Raw genomic sequence first — 17,170 nt, 5'->3', positions numbered from 1 at the left:
TGACATTAGAAAAATAGATAACTTTGGGGAAGTTCTGATGTAAAAACAGGAAGCCTGCTAAAGCAACGCTCCATGTTGCTGAAATAGAAGAAATACCCAGGAAGAAACAGACACACATTTGGTCTATACACGCAGAGGTTGGAACATTAAAAACAAGCTTGATCACACGCAGTTGGTCAGCAGAGCATTGAGGCAAAGCTGCTTCCGATTAATACCACATCATGGGAATTAAAGAGTTCAAGCCAATCTCCAAGATATTCTGGGGGATATTTGTACTTACTTCACTCAATTTCTGTCCAGGAATTCATTCTGTAGGTAATCATTTGGAAACACTTGTAGGCTACTCAATTTACAATACTTAATGCAGTAATATGCATTAATACACATGGTATGGTAAATAATTGCATGGTAAATAATTATTGTCCCCGTATTGTAAAGTGTGAGTTATTTTTTTTACAATTCAGAGCCTACCTCGATTCAATAAGCCTACTTGATTCATTATTGGCATAGTAGTCAGCTCTCCCTTTTAAAATACGTATTTGATCTCATGCAACTAACCTGATTAAAGAAAGGTTAAAGTATTAAATGAAAAGTAATGCAAGGGGGAAAAAATGCCATTAAGGACAAAAGCTTAGGCCGTGCCACAGGGGCCTATAGAATTACAATCAGCTTTTTTGCCAAGTATGCTCACACATACAAGGAATTTGGTCTCTGCATTTATCCCATCGTGAATTAGTGACACACTCACAGCCCACCTCTATAGCACACTGCCCCACTTCCCCCAAAAAAACATTTTTCTAAAGGCCATCTAATGGAAAACAATTGGGATGCACCTGTTTCACACACATTTATGCCCATTGAAAATGAACTGATATTAGTACAATGCAAATACATTAAAGAACCACATATGTGTGCTACTGAACATTAACATGTGTTTCATGGAGCGGAAGATATGATGACTAGTTCCCTGTAAGTATTGGAATGTTGCAAAAAGTCAAACTTCAGAGGCATGTTATCCAAAGCCTTTATTGGGATTGTAAATGTGTGTATCCAAGCTTAGCTGCAGGAATTTAAGATGTAACGAGTAAGAACTGAGTAGTTTTTGCAGTCAACCATTTCAAAAAATTCTTCCAGGAACGGCCAGGGATGCAGAAGGGTTGGCTGGTCTTCTTGGCTACCAACCTCCTCACTTGTGCTTGGTTGGGACATTTCGCTCATCTACGTCTGCTATTTCGTAGCTGGAATGTTGCGCGATTTATGTCATGTCAGAGAATGTAGACGGGCTCTGGTCATGCGCATGTGCCATGATCGCGTATAAATCAGGGTGTCAGAATTGTATATGTTTCTACTCTCATCCAACCAATCAAATTCACTCTATCCGATGGCGCAAATTATCTGGATAGGTTTTTTTGTTTGTGTTTTTTTGAACGCCGGCGGAATAAAAACAAGCCGAAATTAAATAGGAGCAACAAGGCCATTTTTAAAAAGTAAGGAGTAGAAAGTACAGATAAGTGTGTGAAAATGTAAGAAGTAGAAGTAAAAAGGCTGAAAAATAATTACTCCAGTAAAGTATAGATACCCAAAATGTCTACTTAAGTAATGTAACAAAGTATTTGTACTTTGTTACTTGACACCTCTGCATTTAAGCCCTAGACCAGAACCATGGCCACACCCACACCCACAGACATACAAACAAAGATCCTCTGCTCCTCTGTTGTTGTGAAACTACACACTTACTTTCAGACAATGTTGTAATATTGTAACATTCAAGCCAGAGAGAACCTGTTTCTCACTTACACACATTTCAGCACTTTACCCCATTTGCAAATCATCTTCATTGCACATCAAGTCATTGTCAAGCAACATTTCTAAGGCTTTCATACTTTTTGGAGACGTTGTGACGACATCTCTTGACATCGCCAGGATGTGCAACGTCCCTACTAACCGATTATTTTAAGGGACGTTGCTATGATGTAACTGACAATTATATAATGTTGTGGTTCTTTCGTTCTGACGTCATACATGGAATATCAGTATTTATAATAAAATTAGGCTAAATTAGTAACATCCTGTATTATAAAAGGGGAAAACTGCACAATATCCTTTTTCCAAGTGCATCAATACATGGAACAAATTCTTTGTCAATAAAAAAGGACATTACTCACACGATAGTTGCTCAAATGGCCTTCCGTACTTAGTGTGCTTATAGAGGTAGCATCCCATTCGGTCCTGTTGCGCGTACCTGGTGTGAGGCGCCACTTTTTTGAACATTAATGATGTCTGCATGCACTAACTGAGGTCAGTTCAATGAGTTATTATTTTCCTCTGCATAGGCTATCATCAATATATACGGATCACCGTGGTTTCAGAAGGCTGAAATGCACAATTTATACCCACTTGCAGTGCAGGAGAAACATTCAAATTCACATATTTATTGATTGATGAGGGATACAATTATTGATCGTAGGCCTACTTTGAACATGGAGGCATATCTATGCCAACAATATGGATGCTTTCATTCAAGCACTGAGTAGCCTTAATATTTGTTGCTGTACATCGGTGGCCAAGTCACCCTCAAGTTGGGAAAAAGCCATGTTAAGATGGCATCTGTTGAGCATGAGTTGATGGTTGAGCGATGAACTGATGGAAGGGATCTGGTGATAACGCAGGTGAAACTTTCTTAGGCCGGAAGTGTTATCATTATACGAAACCCAAACTGACGTTACGTTGCCCGGCCTGACCAAGGAACTATTCCTGAACTATATTTCCATGTACCCGCATAGAAACAGGAATAAATATTATAGAAAAATGTGGAATGTATGTAGAGAGATAGAGAGTCGTGGTCGTCGAGAGGGATGGGAAATTACAGAAACTATTCAACACAGAAAAGAGATATTTAAAACAGCCATATTCTCAGACACATCAAAATTCTGTTGTAATATTTCATATCAAGGTGATGAACATTGGCCACAGCAAGTGGGGGCTGCTGAACCAACTATCTGGACTCCCTATCAAACACCAATGAGATGGACCTTCCTTCCATTAAACACTGTGTTTTGCTCATAAACATTGCCATGAACAAAACTTATAGTAAGAGTGAAAGCCAAGTCTCATACGGTGTGTGCACCCCCCTCTCCCTCTCCCCCTCATGAAGGCTAGCTCTGGTGCTGCTGAAAGAGTCTTCATTGTGGTCATAATTCTTCTCATGAAACAGAATGTGGTAAGAGTGTGGAAACATGTGAGGACGTCCTCCCCCCACCCAGTAATGTACTCTCGCTATAAAAGCCATAACGGAAGGATGCACATACATTTTTATTTAAAACAATGGTATATCAATTACAACACATTGGATACGAATGAAATCAGTTTGTATATAAGTCACACATTGTACTTCAATGTATAATGCCTACTGATATTTTTACATATTTTAGAAAAGCCATCTTGCCAAAAAAATGTAATTGCACTTTATGAAGATATTGAGTGAATTAAAAAAAGGTAAACGATATTTTTGGACTATATAGCGACTATTAAACATAAACAATCATATTTAATGATAACACATGATAATTATCATTTGTTATTTAATACAGAACATTTGGGCTGCCCAAGAGGGATTCCTCTAAAACCCGTTTTTTTTGTACCACTGGGCTCTGGCAACCACATCATTGGAGTAGTCTTTTCCTGTGGTGTGTGAGTCCACACTCTCGTAACATTCGACTCTACCGTCTCCAGTGTTGTAGGCTGCGATCCCTCCTGCAGTCAAACATAAGGACAGTGACAGTGTTTAGCCAGAATGTAGATTAGAGGCGCTGCTCATTAAATTAGACCGATCACGGCAAATTTCTGACCAATCAGGACTCTCTTCCGTGGTTGGTTTGGGGAATCTATTTTGCCTTTCAATCACAACTTAGTGTGTGAATCTAACACTTCCCAGTAGCGCGCAAAATTTGGAATGCAGGAAAAAGCGTTTTTTTTTTTGGTTGTTTAATTTTATAATAATTCTCTCTTCTCTCTTGTCTGCTCTCTCTATTTATAACGCTTCAATCTACTGCAGCCTTGACCACAATTCTCAAAAAATCAAATAGTGCAGGTTTTCTTTGGTCAGAAGAGGAAATTAAAATGGGAACAACGTAGAATGGGAACTTAGAATGGGAGCTTAGAATGAGAACTAATAATAATAACAATGATTGAGACAAACCCTTCAGCTGCTGTTCTGTGCTCCAGCTGGGGAACTTCTTCTGGATCAGTTTAATGAAATTAACCAGGATCCCAGTGGCTTGGTCAATGTGCTCCTCACTGTTCCAAGCTCCTCTCGGTTCGTGGTATCTCTTATCAACCTGTATAGGAGTGTATCTTTTATCAGTTATTTATTCCAACAAAATAAAAAATAAAAAGATTTGCCTGTCCATTCTGAGACTAAAGGCCTCATGCTTAAATTATAGAACTTGACATGTTTGCTATAATGCTGGGGCAGCCTATAACACAAATGTAGCCCTATCACCTGCATCAGTCCAAAGCCATTATAATTGTCCCCCCAACCAGGGGGGGTAGTGTTGAAGATGACGTTCCCGGCACGGGACTCTCTGGAGATGATGGCAGCGATGACAGCTGGGTCAACAACATGCTTTTTCGCCACATTGTTAATGAAGGACTTGTATTTTTCCATTCTCCCAGCATCGGTTTGAGCCATTGTATGCGATGCCCTTACACCTTTAGGACACATAATATGTTTACAGTAGCCTACTTCTCACTTTAAATGGGCAACACAACGTTCACGACATGACTCTCTTCAGTAAAATAAATGGCTTCATCTGGTTGACCAGCAGCACCCTACCGTCGTATTCCAGTTTATCCTGTCGCGAAGTTTTGCTGGACGCTCCGGACGTTTCTACCTGCGTGATGTCTCCGTACCCTAGACAGGTAGTTTATGACATTATTAATGACATAATTAACTTATCAATCATTCGCTCGAATCAAGTTCATCTCAATAATTATTTACCAATGTCTAATGGTGTAATGTCTAAACCTGTTAAGACAATAAAAATAATCTGAAAGAAAAGAGTATATTAGATGTCTGACCCATTTTAGCTTATATTTTGAATTCCTTGCAGAAGAAGTTGTGATTTCTTGGGTGTCGCCGCTTCCTTTTCTCGTCTACGGAACTGTAGTTGTATTGTATTTATAATCACAGCCTATACCGTCACGCTCAGAGGGCGTGGTCACGGCCCACAGCCTCTGAAGCGTGTACTGCCTCGGGTTTTTTCCGGTAGGCCTACAACACTTGATCAGTGTAAAGAAGACTGAGTTAAAACATTCTTTATTTTCTTAAGCTTTCTTTAATCAGGTTAGTCGCATGAGATCAAATAAGTATTTTAAAAGGGAGAGCTGACTAGTAGGTCAATAATGAATCAGGCTAATATTGAATCGAGGTAGACTATGGTACAAAAAACAAACTAGTAACACTTTACAATACGGGGACAATGATTATTTACCATGATTGAATGCAGTCATAAGGACTAGACAATATGCATTAATTGTGTATGAATGCATATTACTGCATTAAGTATTGTAAATTGAGTAACCTACAGTTGTATCCAATTTCTTACCTACAGAATGAATTCCTGGACAGAAATTGAGTGAAGTAAGTAGAATTATCCCCCAGAATATCTTGGAGATTGGCTTGAACTCTTTAATTCCCATGATGTGGTATTATTCGGAAGCAGCTTTTCCTGGATGCTCTGCTGACCAACTGTGTGTGATCAAGCTTGTTTTTAATGTTCCAACCTCTGCCTGTATAGACCGAATGTGTGTCTGTTTCTACATGGGTATTTATATTTCAGCAACTAGAGCGTTACTTTAGCAGGCTTCCTGTTTTTAGATCTGAACTTCCCATTATCTCTTTTTCTAATGTCAGTCAACACAAACGGCGACAAAATTGCATAGGCACAGGAAAACCTCTTAACAATTAAAGTTAAGTTCTTGCCTTAAAAAGGATTTACTTGTTCATATATCTGAGGTGTAATGTTGGCATGCACCCACACACCTACTGGATCTACGTTGAATGCATTATTAGTTTGTTACTATTACCATATAAGTTTAGATTAAAAAGGCTGATCAAGACCGACAAACATTGTAACCTCCATAAAGCGTCGAGACGACCTCGCTCGAGGGTCGATCAGTTGGGCAATGGGAATATCCCAAAGTGTGTCGTCGAACCAACCGATGTAATTTAAACGGGCACACAATCGTAGATCATGGGGGTCGACAGGTCGTCGATATCCGGGATTATTCGGCCCACTCATAATATTGTCTATCGACAAGCAAAAAGGGACATTTATACAGGATAACATACACTAGATCTGCAAATTAATTGTATTATTACATTAGTCATTGGTAGGCTATTTTTATTTTTGTTTGTTTGATTGTAATGCATTGTTAAAACACAGGAGGCCTACCCCATCGCCTAATGTAAAGGTAAAAGGGTCAAAGCAATGCAAATATACTGAACAGCTACAGATGACCCAACATTTTTTTCTGATTAATCTGTTTAAACAAGTCGTAGACACTGAGACATTCCAACACCATGAGACGCAGACCGCAGTCTGGGCACGCCGCAGGAGGTGCCGCACGTGCTACTCGTTGCGGTCCATATATACGCTTTATAACGTGACCTCCATTTTACGTCTTGCAAGGCATTTGGCGCTGCCTTATTTTACTATACAACTGAATTACATATTGGCCTTTTGTCCACATAACCAGTGCCGCACGTTGGCCTACTCGTTGCGGACCGTCTCTTCACTGCTCCTAAAAAAGGCACAATGCAGGCATCAAAAGCAAGTTATTGTCTCTTAAAAAATAAGGGTTTACTTTGACTGAGAAACCAAAGAAGTGCGTATTGATGGTAATGTTTATGAGCAGAACACAGTTTAATGAGAGAAAGGTCTTTCTCATTGGTGTGTTATAGGGATTGCAGATAGTTTGTTCATCACCTTGATGAAATATTACAAACAGCCTTATGATGTTTCACTCTGAAATATGGATTAAAATGGATTTCATTTTATTACATATATATCTTTTCGTTAATTTGACGTTTTGAGTAAGAAAGGAATAGGATGGTAACGCCGGATAGACACCCCTTGGAGCTGGGGTATAATGTCAGATATTCAACCTTGCTAAAAATTCACGAAATTAATATCTGTAATTCAGTACTTACTTGGGATGCAAATATAATCCTATGATCTTTTGTTATCATATACAAACGTTTGTTAAACCTTTGTTGAACATTACTTACTTTGTGCGGATCTTTCAGGTACTACAGCTGCCCAGAGAAGGCGTATGGAGGACCACACCCTGGATACACCCACACCCACAGACACCAAACACACACAAATATCCTGTCTGCCCCTGCTTCTCTGTTGTTGTGGAACTACACACACTTACTTTGAGACAAGGTTATACAAGGTTTTTGTAATATGGCAACATTTAAGCCATCTATTTATCACTTACACACATTCCAGTTTTCAACCCATCTGCAAAAAGAATGAAGCAAACAATCAGAGTCCTCACAGGGAAGGGTCTAGCGGGCCACAAAGGCCTCAGTGAAGGGTCTAGTGGGCCACTAAGGCCTCAGTGAAGGGTCTAGTGGGCCACTAAGGCCTCAGTGAAGGGTCTAGTGGGCCACTAAGGCCTCAGTGAAGGGTCTAGTCTTTGGCCTGGAAGATTTTGGGGTAGATCCCATACGAGCCCCCTTTATGTTACGGCTGCCAGTAACATTGATATTGATATTGCTTTGACAAATATAGCCATCTGAACAGGGTTTGACACAGAAGACCAGTGAGTTATTACATTTAACTAAACAAGCTTAACTTAGGAGAAGAAAAACTCCCATGAACAGGGGGAGGCCGCCAAGGCGTGGTCCGCTACAGATATTTACACCTAGCCGCCATTTGGCAAGTCAATCAGCAGGGATCACACCCACACATTAAACCCACCAGTTAAATGGATTATTACTTAACTAATAATCCATTTAACTCAAAACACAGCAACAGGCTCAAACACAGCACATGAGGCAACTTGAACACTGGGAGGGATATTGACAAAAACATAACATTCAACTATGACAGTGCGCAGTGATTCACGGGCTCCCACACAGCACTCCCATGTCAGTAACTGCATGATGATTATGTAAACCATCACTTCCCCTTCATATACCTTGGTTTAGTGATGCGCACTCAATCACTGTTCTATATAAAATAAGGATGCAGGTATCAGTGGGACCCACAGCAGCACAGCAATCAAGGATCTTCCCAATCATCGTTTTAATTGCCATGAGTCGGGATTTGAGCATATTGGTAAATGCTTGACCTTTGTAGGTCCCTGGATTGTTTCAGTCCTTTGATTTGTGTAAATGCTGGAAAAAAGGTTGGACACATTGTGTTTTTGTTTTTTCTCAATCTCCAATAAAAAACATACATACATTTGCATAAAGCAAGCATATTTTAGATTTTGAGAGTATTAAAAACTTGAAAAATATCCTTTACGGTGCATTTTGAACATAACTGTGATAAACTACAGACAGACAATATTGCGATTTTAATCGATTAAAAACCTAGAAACTATGAACAAATCTTGTTCATAAAGGATGTGATGGTGGAGAGGAGAAACTAGCATGGTCTTGTTTATGGGTAGTTTATTACTGTACATAAACTTTGTGTCATACATACATATATTACACGTCTCCCATGAACACACGCACACGCAAAGTCTCGGTCAGAACACTATGTACTATGTATTATATAAAACTGACTCACATAATGGACAGGGTTCAATCACTATCTCGGATGCACCGATACCTTTTGTGCACACACACCCACACGCACGCACACACAGACACACACGTAGCTTTACATCTTGATTCTTGGAGAACATCAGAACTAAATGTGAATGGAGAGTGATTATTAACAAGGCAACCCAGTGGCCATTCAGTCTGCTCGGACTTTGAAAAACACAAACCAGGGCAACAAAAAATAATAAAAGTAAAGCCTGGTTCACGTTGGAATAGATGTTTTTTAGTCATTTTTTGCTGTTAATGGCGTCAAAAAGGCAAGAACTTGTTTGTTACCGGGCATATTTCAACGTACTTTTTTTTTTTTTTTTTTTACAGTGAGTTATTAAGTCTATAATTCAGGTAATGTATCTATGACACTTGCAAAAAACGTATTTCTTTACTTTGAATGGGTTAGAAATCATCCTTTTTATGTATCCATCGGTAAAGATAGATATTAAAAAACTACACGTGTAGTTAGATGAAACAAAAAAAACGCCCTGAGTGCGACCCATACAATCACTACAGCCGAGTGACCGGAGGCCAATGACGAGAGGTCAAACCGGAGCGGGGAGCTGAAGGGCAGATCATGACCACAGTATAACTTGTGCAGACGGCAGCAACGCCTGTGGATGGAATCTATGTCGTTTACTCAGATTCTTGATTGTGCTGTGGCGTCCACGCAGGCGAAGACATAACTAAACATTAACAGTAACTTAAAAAAAAAAATAACACTTTCTAAAATGTAATACATCCAACGACCCCCCGGTCCCATACACACACGCACGCACAGCAGGCGAGGGTGCCTGAGAAAAGGGAGGAGAGAATCACTGTGCAGGTTGTGTTGCCATGACCTCAAAAGGAGACCGCCGATACAAAGTGCTTTGTACCAGTCGATGGAGGCCAAGTAAGCGATTACAAATGCAGACTCTTTCATGTGCACATTGAGATTAAGTATCACAAAATTAAACTCACGAGATCGTTGAGGACTAACCTACATGTTGAGGACCGAAACCCTACTAGGCAGAATCAAGACAAGTTCTACGGGTTTTATTGTCTTCTAACATTTCTCCTGCGCACACACGCACGCACGCGCACACACACCACACCCACACACAATATGCATCCTAACCCATATGCGATCCAAACCTCACCAGAGAGACGCACACCCCAGCCCTCAGGTGCGCGTCAGGGGAGGTTACTATAAAAGGTACAGAAAAACAACAATGTTCTGGTCCCGCATCCCGAAAGGATCCGTTGACCTCATCTTGTGTTGCCGCTGCTTCATAGCAACGGTTGTTAGGCAGCAAGTGATGACAGTATCACTCGGCGAGACAGGGACAGCGTTGGAAAGAAAACCAAAACATTTCATTGTCTCGGAAGAATACCATCGGCCTTTCGCCCCCTTCAGGGGGAGTGCGGTCGATACGTTGTGATTGTCACTAGGGTTAGGCTGACTCTCGTCCTCCAACGCTGGGGGGCTCGGGCCAGTGGATTAGAGGAAGTAGGAGGCTAATGGGCTCAAGTTGGGGCTGTCGACCGTAAGCTATGCAGCTAGCTAGTGTCGTTCACTACCGTAAAATACATTTACAAAGGGAGGCCATTGTCGCATTGTCCGACTTTGTTCCTTTTAGCTTGCGTCCGGCGTTGACTAGGAGGATCTGCAGATGGGGTGGGGTTAGCCCGGGAAATTCTGCTCTGTGATGATATCATGTGTTGTTATTGTTCTGTTAGATGAAGTTGAGTCGTTGGCATAATGAACAAAAACAGAGATTCTAGACAGACCCCCCCCCCCCCCCCCCGCCCCATCATCATCAAATCCTGATTGTGTCTTGCAGGAGGGGAGGGGGAAATGACAAGGTTCCGGTTTCTGAGTTCCAAGCCGCCGGTCCATCAGTGCCTCGCTGCTCCCTGGACGGAGAACCGCACCGTGCAGTTGAACTGGGCCAGACACGGTTCCTCCAGAACGGTCAAAAATAACTTAGAAGATAGGCTTGTCAGATTTGTAAACAACTTAAGAAGGTGTCCGTGAGGGTGGCTATAAAGAGTAGAAAGGGAGAGTAGGTGACACCCTGTAAACATAAAATGTGGGTGGCCTTTGGGGAAGGTTTTTTCATCAGGAAGCACAGGGTGCCACTGTGGTTCTGTGAAGGCGCTGGGCTGACGAGATGGGGGGGTGGGGTGGGGGGGGGGGTGGGCTCAACAACAACTAGTCTGGTCTGAAGATCGGTATCTTGGGCAAGAACTCTATTAGGATGACCTGGGGATGCAAAGAGAAATAGCTGTCAGATATTGTGCGGAATGGCTGATACTAAAGGTGCGAACACACCAAGCGCGTACCTCGCGTACCATGTACGTGCGTAACGCAGCGAAAATGTTGCTTGACCATTTTGTGTCAAAAATGGTCAGATACGCATACGCGCGTAGATGAGACCGCCCAAAACTCCCCCCCCCCCCCCAGCCTGTGGCTGCGCTGGATTTAGGAGTCCGAGGAAGGAAACCCAAACGCCGCCGTGTTTGGATGGATGATAGAGCTTGGATCGGGTTAGATTAAATAATCTCGGATATAAATAACAATAATCGGGTTAAATAACTTCACATGGTGTGTCTGGTGTGTTTCCAGCATTCGTAGTGTTGATCAGCAGAGAAATAGTCCGCCAAGACGTTGAGGTTGCTTAGCAATCAGAGACTCTGTCCATGCAAGTGAACGGAGCGTTCACTCTTCGTCATAACTATCAAACCAAACATCCTTCACATTCACCGAGCGAACATTATGAGAGTAAAATGCACATTTCTCGCTAGAAATGTTTCCATAAACGCATTTAATGGCGTAACTATGTTACTATTTCCACTCAGAATAAAGAAAGTTGCCGGCCGTGGCTGCCATGGACATGGCTGCTCTGGAGTCCGAGGTAGGAAACCCAAACGCCGCCGTGTTTGGGTGATAGAGTTTAGATCGGGTTAGATTAAATAATCTCGGACATAAATAACAATAATCGGGTTAAATAACTTCACATGGTGTGTCTGGTGTGTTTCCAGCATTCGTAGTGTTGATCAGCAGATATATAGTCCGCCAAGACGTTGAGGTTGCTTAGTAACCAGAGACTCTGTCCATGCAAGTGAACGGAGCGTTCCCTCTTCGTCATAACTATCAAACCAAACATCCTTCACATTCACCGAGCGAACATTATGAAAGTAAAATGCACATTTCTCGCTAAAAATGTTTCCATAAAAGCATTTAATGGCGTAACTATGTTACTATTTCCACACAGAATAAAGAAAGATGTTGGCCGTATGCTTCTGTCCAAGCTCACTACTCTCTGCCAGTGACGTCGGGTCAAGCTCAACGCTGATTGGCTATTGCGGCGCGTATGAGCGTAAAAAGTTCAATTTTTTGAACTCCTCGCGTACATGTACGCGCGTACATGTACGCGCGTATATGTACGCGCCTCATACGCCCCTACAGCGAGTAAAATGTTGCTTGGTACGCATGATACGCGTGTACGCACCTCATACGCGCGTAAACCAATGCTTCCCTATGGAAAAATTGCCGATTTTATACACGTGTTACGCAGGTAACGCGTTTGGTGTGGCCGTACCTTAAGGCTTGTGGCCAGAGAAGAAATGTGTTCATTAAGCATGAATGGGCTCAACAACAAAAAAAGATGGACACACCACATATTATAGCACATCCATTTGGGTTTGTCATCGCATAGCAAACAAACAATTGAACAAACACGCACACGAGGTGCCGTTGCATGCAGGACAGTGAAGCGCACTGGTCTTCATGATGACCAAACCAAAGAAATACTTACATACTCCATCATGTTGTTGCTTTCACACTTTCTTTTACTCAGCCTCCAATGCAAACATAGCTGAGAGAGACAGAGACACAGAGAGAGAGAGAGCAGATGGAAAGATTAGAGATATGCTGCAAAGCTTTATCGTCCAGTTTTCTTCAGGACTAGGATTTCATTTGTCTTTGAGTAAAATGTCCATTCAAGGTCAATGTGTGCTAACAATATGTTTTATGTCCTTTGATAAGACATCAGGCAGATTATATGCAGTGGCATCATGCGGAAGATTATGACCTGTAGTTGAACCACAGACACATTAACTTACTTTGTGGTAAAGTCTGCCGTTTTCCCACTCCAGTAGCTTCTCTATGGATCTCCGTGTCTGAGATAGGGGACACAATCAGAGATAAAAAAAAAAGAACGCACTTTGTAACAAGATTATTTTCTTCTATTTACTATGTTTAGTTGAACCTTGCTCATGCAATGAGATTAAGCTAAACCATCATATTGTTGTAGAGTCACAGGATATTTTGTCCATATAAATACGAGGCATGTCAAAGGACGGAATACAATCCCACTGGTGTACTGCTTATTTGCCAGATACCAGACTAACATAAACATTGGAAAAGACAATCAGAGACAGATCAAGAGCCATAAACGTACAGTGCATCTACCGATTTCCGCCAGTTTAATTAAAAAATCTATAAATACAGTTTTATTACAACTTAGGCCAGAATAATTTATCCCAATTTCATAGCATGTGGGTAAATTACAGTCATCCACCTAGAAGGATATTACATGTTACTGCATTGTCTTTGCTATAATGCAGGGCTTAAAACTGTGGCCAAATTGGTCGTAAATCCCAAATCACTGCAACGTCACAGCGCAATGACCGCCGCCATTTTGGGAGCATAGGAGCATTATGTTGGTAGTGTTGGTCTTTGTTTAGTAATTAATCGTGAAATTATGGAATGATTAGATGAAAAGTGTATGTGTGAGTGTGTAGGTGTAAGTGTTTAAAGGTCCCATGACATGAAAATCTCAATTTATGAGGTTTTCTAACATAAATATGAGTTCCCCTAGCCTGCCTATGGTCCCCCAGTGGCTAAAACTTGCGTTTGGTGTAAAACGAGCACTAGCTGTTCTGCTCGCCTTTGAAAAAACGGAGGCTCAAGCGCGCTGATTTGGAAATCTGTGCTCATGACGTCATGAGGAATCTCAGCTCCTCCCCTTACTCTGCCTGGCCCGCCCAGAGACGTTGGCCCGCCAATGAGACTCGACCGTGCGAGCGCCACATGTGTGTGTGTGAATAAACACACTGTAACGCAAGTGTTTCTTGTCGGTTCTTTGACGTGTCTTGTATTTCCACAACGAGACTGTCGTGGGGGTTATCTAAGCCATGGTTGAGAAGGAATTGGGGGAAAGGAACTTTGGTTTGACTCGCTGAAGTACATGAACTGCGACATGCCGCCGGTTGCCGCGAGGCACCATCGCCCGGCAGCGGGCAGCCGGCCGCAGGCAGCGTGCGGTTCAGTCGACTTCAGGTTGATGTGAAAGTGGAAGAACCAGAGACGTCGCAGAACCCGACAAAGTCGTTTGTGATTCATAATATCGTCTGGAGGCGCACACAATATGTTATATGATATAGATATCTATGTATTATATGATATTATTTAGATATAGAGCTCCAGGACTGTAACGCAAGTGTTGTACACTTCCTTGTTATTTGGATAACCGTTCTGCTGTTGGTGTGATGGCGCATAACACGTCGGACTCTCGTATCTGGTATTTCTACAACGAGACTCGTATTGGGGGTTATCTCAGCCAAGGTTGAGAATGAATTGGGGGGAAGGAACTTTGGCTTTGACTCCCTCAAGAACATGAACCACGACAAGGAGGAGAAAGGGATCTTTGCCGGGCAGCGCTTATGCACCTCCGCCTCCGGCGGTGGTCCCTCAGCGGGGCTCAAGCGGGAGACATTCGCCGCCAACAATCCCTTTCTCCTCCATGTCGTGGTTCATGTTCTTGAGGGAGTCAAAGCCAAAGTTCCTTCCCCCCAATTCATTCTCAACCTAGGCTGAGATAACCCCCAATACGAGTCTCGTTGTAGAAATACCAGATACGAGAGTCCGACGTGTTATGCGCCATCACACCAACAGCAGAACGGTTATCCAAATAACAAGGAAGTGTACAACACTTGCGTTACAGTCCTGGAGCTCTATATCTAAATAATATCATATACATAGATATCTATATCATATAACATATTGTGTGCGCCTTCAGACGATATTATGAATCACAAACGACTTTGTCGGGTTCTGCGACGTCTCTGGTTCTTCCACTTTCACATCAACCTGAAGTCGACTGAACCGCGCGCTGCCCGCTGCCGGGCGATGGTGCCTCGCGGCAACCGGCGGCATGTCGCAGTTCATGTACTTCAGCGAGTCAAATCAAAGTTCCTTTCCCCCAATTCCTTCTCAACCATGGCTCAGATAACCCCCACGACAGTCTCGTTGTGGAAATACAAGACACGTCAAAGAACCGACAAGAAACACTTGCGTTACAGTGTGTGTATTCACATTGATGTGGACGTTGAAGAACCAGGAACGTCGGAGAACCCAACGCGGTCGTTTGAGATTCATAATATCGGCTCACACAGCTTTTGGCCGTGATAATATATATTATATGATATAGATATCTGTGTAGGCTATATGATAATATTTAGATATAGAGCTCCAGGACTCCCGTGTGTTCTAGAATATTTACAGAACACGGCTAAAGGCTGTGTGCGGCTCGCCATTGCGATACATCCACTGTAAACAGAGCGCATGGTGGCTGCAAGCTGCTCATGGCCACACCCCCACCCTCCTCCTTGACACGCCCACCGAAACAGCGCATTTGGGGGAAGCTCAATGTGCGACTGGCTCGGAGTGGCTGTAACTCTGCACCACGGCTGAATTTAGGGAACGTCTTTGAATACTGTGTTAGTTGCCCACTAATACCTATATTAAAGAATACATGAAATAGCATGTCATGGGACAAGTGTTTAAGTGTGCGTGCATGTATGTCGAGTGCGTGCGTATATTTGCCTGTGTATATGTATGTATGTCAGTATGTATGCATGCATGAATGTGGTGAGCCTGGCGTGGTCATGTGTGCGTGCGTAAGATTGTATATGTGTGTGTAAAAATGCATGCGTGTATGAATGGACTTGTGTGTGTGTGTCTGACCCGCTTGCTGAGGCAGATAACCGGCCACAGACTGAAGCCCAGGGTGCAGCAGCAGCAAAGGCAGCCACAGAGCAGCCAGCGGACGTTCACAGGGAGGGTCTTCCTAAGGCAGCCATTCACACGGTTGATGCTGGCCTTGAACTCCTCGGGGGCCACCTGACACACCGCCATCCAGACCAAACGTGAACCCACACATACACAGACCCACACTACAATTCTACCATTGTACGTGCAGAGATGGTATTCACAATTCCTTTGGGTGGTATATATTTGCTGTTTGGAATACTACAGATATAGTTATTATATATTAATGTGCTTTAGGATAGATAGTTCACTCAATAATTTAGCTGTTTAAGAAAGCCACTGCTTTGCATATTTTTGCCCAATATGTTTCAAACATTATAATAAAAAAACAGTATATATAGATAAAATATAAAATATTGGTTAGAATTTGATTACGAGTAAATCTCAATGAAACCAAACGCTCACCTTTCCTGTAAGCGCCGATGGGAATTCTGACTCGAATTTGTTGCTAAGTCCAAATCTGTCAGGGTAAGAAGTAGGATGACGTTAAAACTTGCCCGTGGCCGGCTTTTTGAACAGATGACAATGATGACAACACAGGGTATGCTAGGCTAAACATACTGCAGGAAACATAATAGGCTGGTGGCAACAGCAAGACACAAGCGAGGAACACAACAAGACCTTTTGCCGCCTTCACAATAAATCTCAACATATTGGACAATATAATGCCAGACAAGATAACGCGTTAGCTATATTTATAGCATACAAGGCTAGAGATGGCTAATGATAGCTACATTAAAGGTAATGGGGTAATCCTCTAAGCAAGGAGAGCTAATGCTAACTTGTAGGCTTGAGACAGTTAGCCAGAAGCTAACATCTTCTCTGTGCCAAAGTGAAACTTAAATATAAAAGAAGTGACTACGGACACATCCTTGGGACCACTGCCTTTCCCCGCAAGCCTCGCCGGTGACTCACACAGTGACGTGGCCGGATCCTCGCACCACCACCGGGTCCGGAGCGTACTTTAGGAGCTGCTCTTCTGCGGCCCTGTCCTCGTCCTCCTCTTCTTCCTCTTCCTCATAGATCTCATCAAAGTCCTCCATCATCGCAAGACTCGGCCTCGCGCTTCCCGGTACAACTGCCGGGAGAGACACGATGCCGACTAACAGAAGAAACCGTATCGAGAAACAATTACAAAAGACCAAAATATGAATCCCAGGGACGTCAGCTCACATCGTTTCGTAGGCTCCAAAACAAAACATCAACATCCGCCGCAGTACAACGCGACACCGGAA

The 17,170-nt window shown here is 42.6% G+C and overlaps 2 protein-coding genes across 3 annotated transcripts; both read right to left on the bottom strand.

Annotated features, from left to right (window-relative positions):
* Positions 1-3,293: 3,293 nt before the first annotated feature.
* LOC132453432 (lysozyme g-like) lies at positions 3,294-5,831 on the bottom strand. 2 transcript variants are annotated; one of them, XM_060046248.1, is made up of 5 exons: positions 5,607-5,831; positions 4,835-4,912; positions 4,502-4,710; positions 4,199-4,337; positions 3,294-3,753 (listed from the first exon to the last, which is right to left on the bottom strand). In XM_060046248.1, the coding sequence occupies exons 1-5, from the start codon at positions 5,698-5,700 to the stop codon at positions 3,620-3,622; spliced, it is 654 nt and encodes a 217-aa protein (XP_059902231.1). In that variant the 5' UTR covers positions 5,701-5,831; the 3' UTR covers positions 3,294-3,619. The 2 variants fall into 2 exon arrangements, with proteins under 2 accessions (XP_059902231.1, XP_059902232.1); XM_060046249.1 differs by lacking the exon at positions 5,607-5,831 and adding an exon at positions 5,080-5,227.
* Positions 5,832-8,672: 2,841 nt separating this feature from the next.
* Positions 8,673-17,168, bottom strand: chic2 (cysteine-rich hydrophobic domain 2). Its single transcript, XM_060046258.1, has 6 exons — positions 16,851-17,168; positions 16,341-16,395; positions 15,852-16,007; positions 12,947-13,003; positions 12,640-12,699; positions 8,673-11,084 (listed from the first exon to the last, which is right to left on the bottom strand). The coding sequence occupies exons 1-6, from the start codon at positions 16,979-16,981 to the stop codon at positions 11,034-11,036; spliced, it is 510 nt and encodes a 169-aa protein (XP_059902241.1). The 5' UTR covers positions 16,982-17,168; the 3' UTR covers positions 8,673-11,033.
* Positions 17,169-17,170: the final 2 nt, after the last annotated feature.

This window comes from Gadus macrocephalus, chromosome 3, assembly GCF_031168955.1.
Source record: "Gadus macrocephalus chromosome 3, ASM3116895v1".
Lineage (NCBI taxonomy): Eukaryota > Metazoa > Chordata > Actinopteri > Gadiformes > Gadidae > Gadus > Gadus macrocephalus.
Note: the sequence above shows the minus strand (reverse complement) of the source record. Positions and strands in the feature narration are given on the sequence as shown.

Bases quoted from the DNA above. Each gene is read 5' to 3' on its own strand.
- LOC132453432 (XM_060046248.1), bottom strand. From the start codon at position 5,700: ATGGGAATTAAAGAGTTCAAGCCAATCTCCAAGATATTCTGGGGGATA. The intron at 4,913-5,606 runs GTAAGAAATTGG...CTACCTGTCTAG, and splicing joins TCCAGGAATTCATTCTGTAG to GGTACGGAGACATCACGCAG. The intron at 4,711-4,834 runs GTAGGGTGCTGC...TGTGTCCTAAAG, and splicing joins GGATAAACTGGAATACGACG to GTGTAAGGGCATCGCATACA.
- chic2 (XM_060046258.1), bottom strand. From the start codon at position 16,981: ATGATGGAGGACTTTGATGAGATCTATGAGGAAGAGGAAGAAGAGGAG. The intron at 13,004-15,851 runs GTCAGACACACA...CCCCTATCTCAG, and splicing joins TTATCTGCCTCAGCAAGCGG to ACACGGAGATCCATAGAGAA. The intron at 11,085-12,639 runs GTAAGTATTTCT...TTGCATCCCCAG, and splicing joins GCAACAACATGATGGAGTAT to GTCATCCTAATAGAGTTCTT.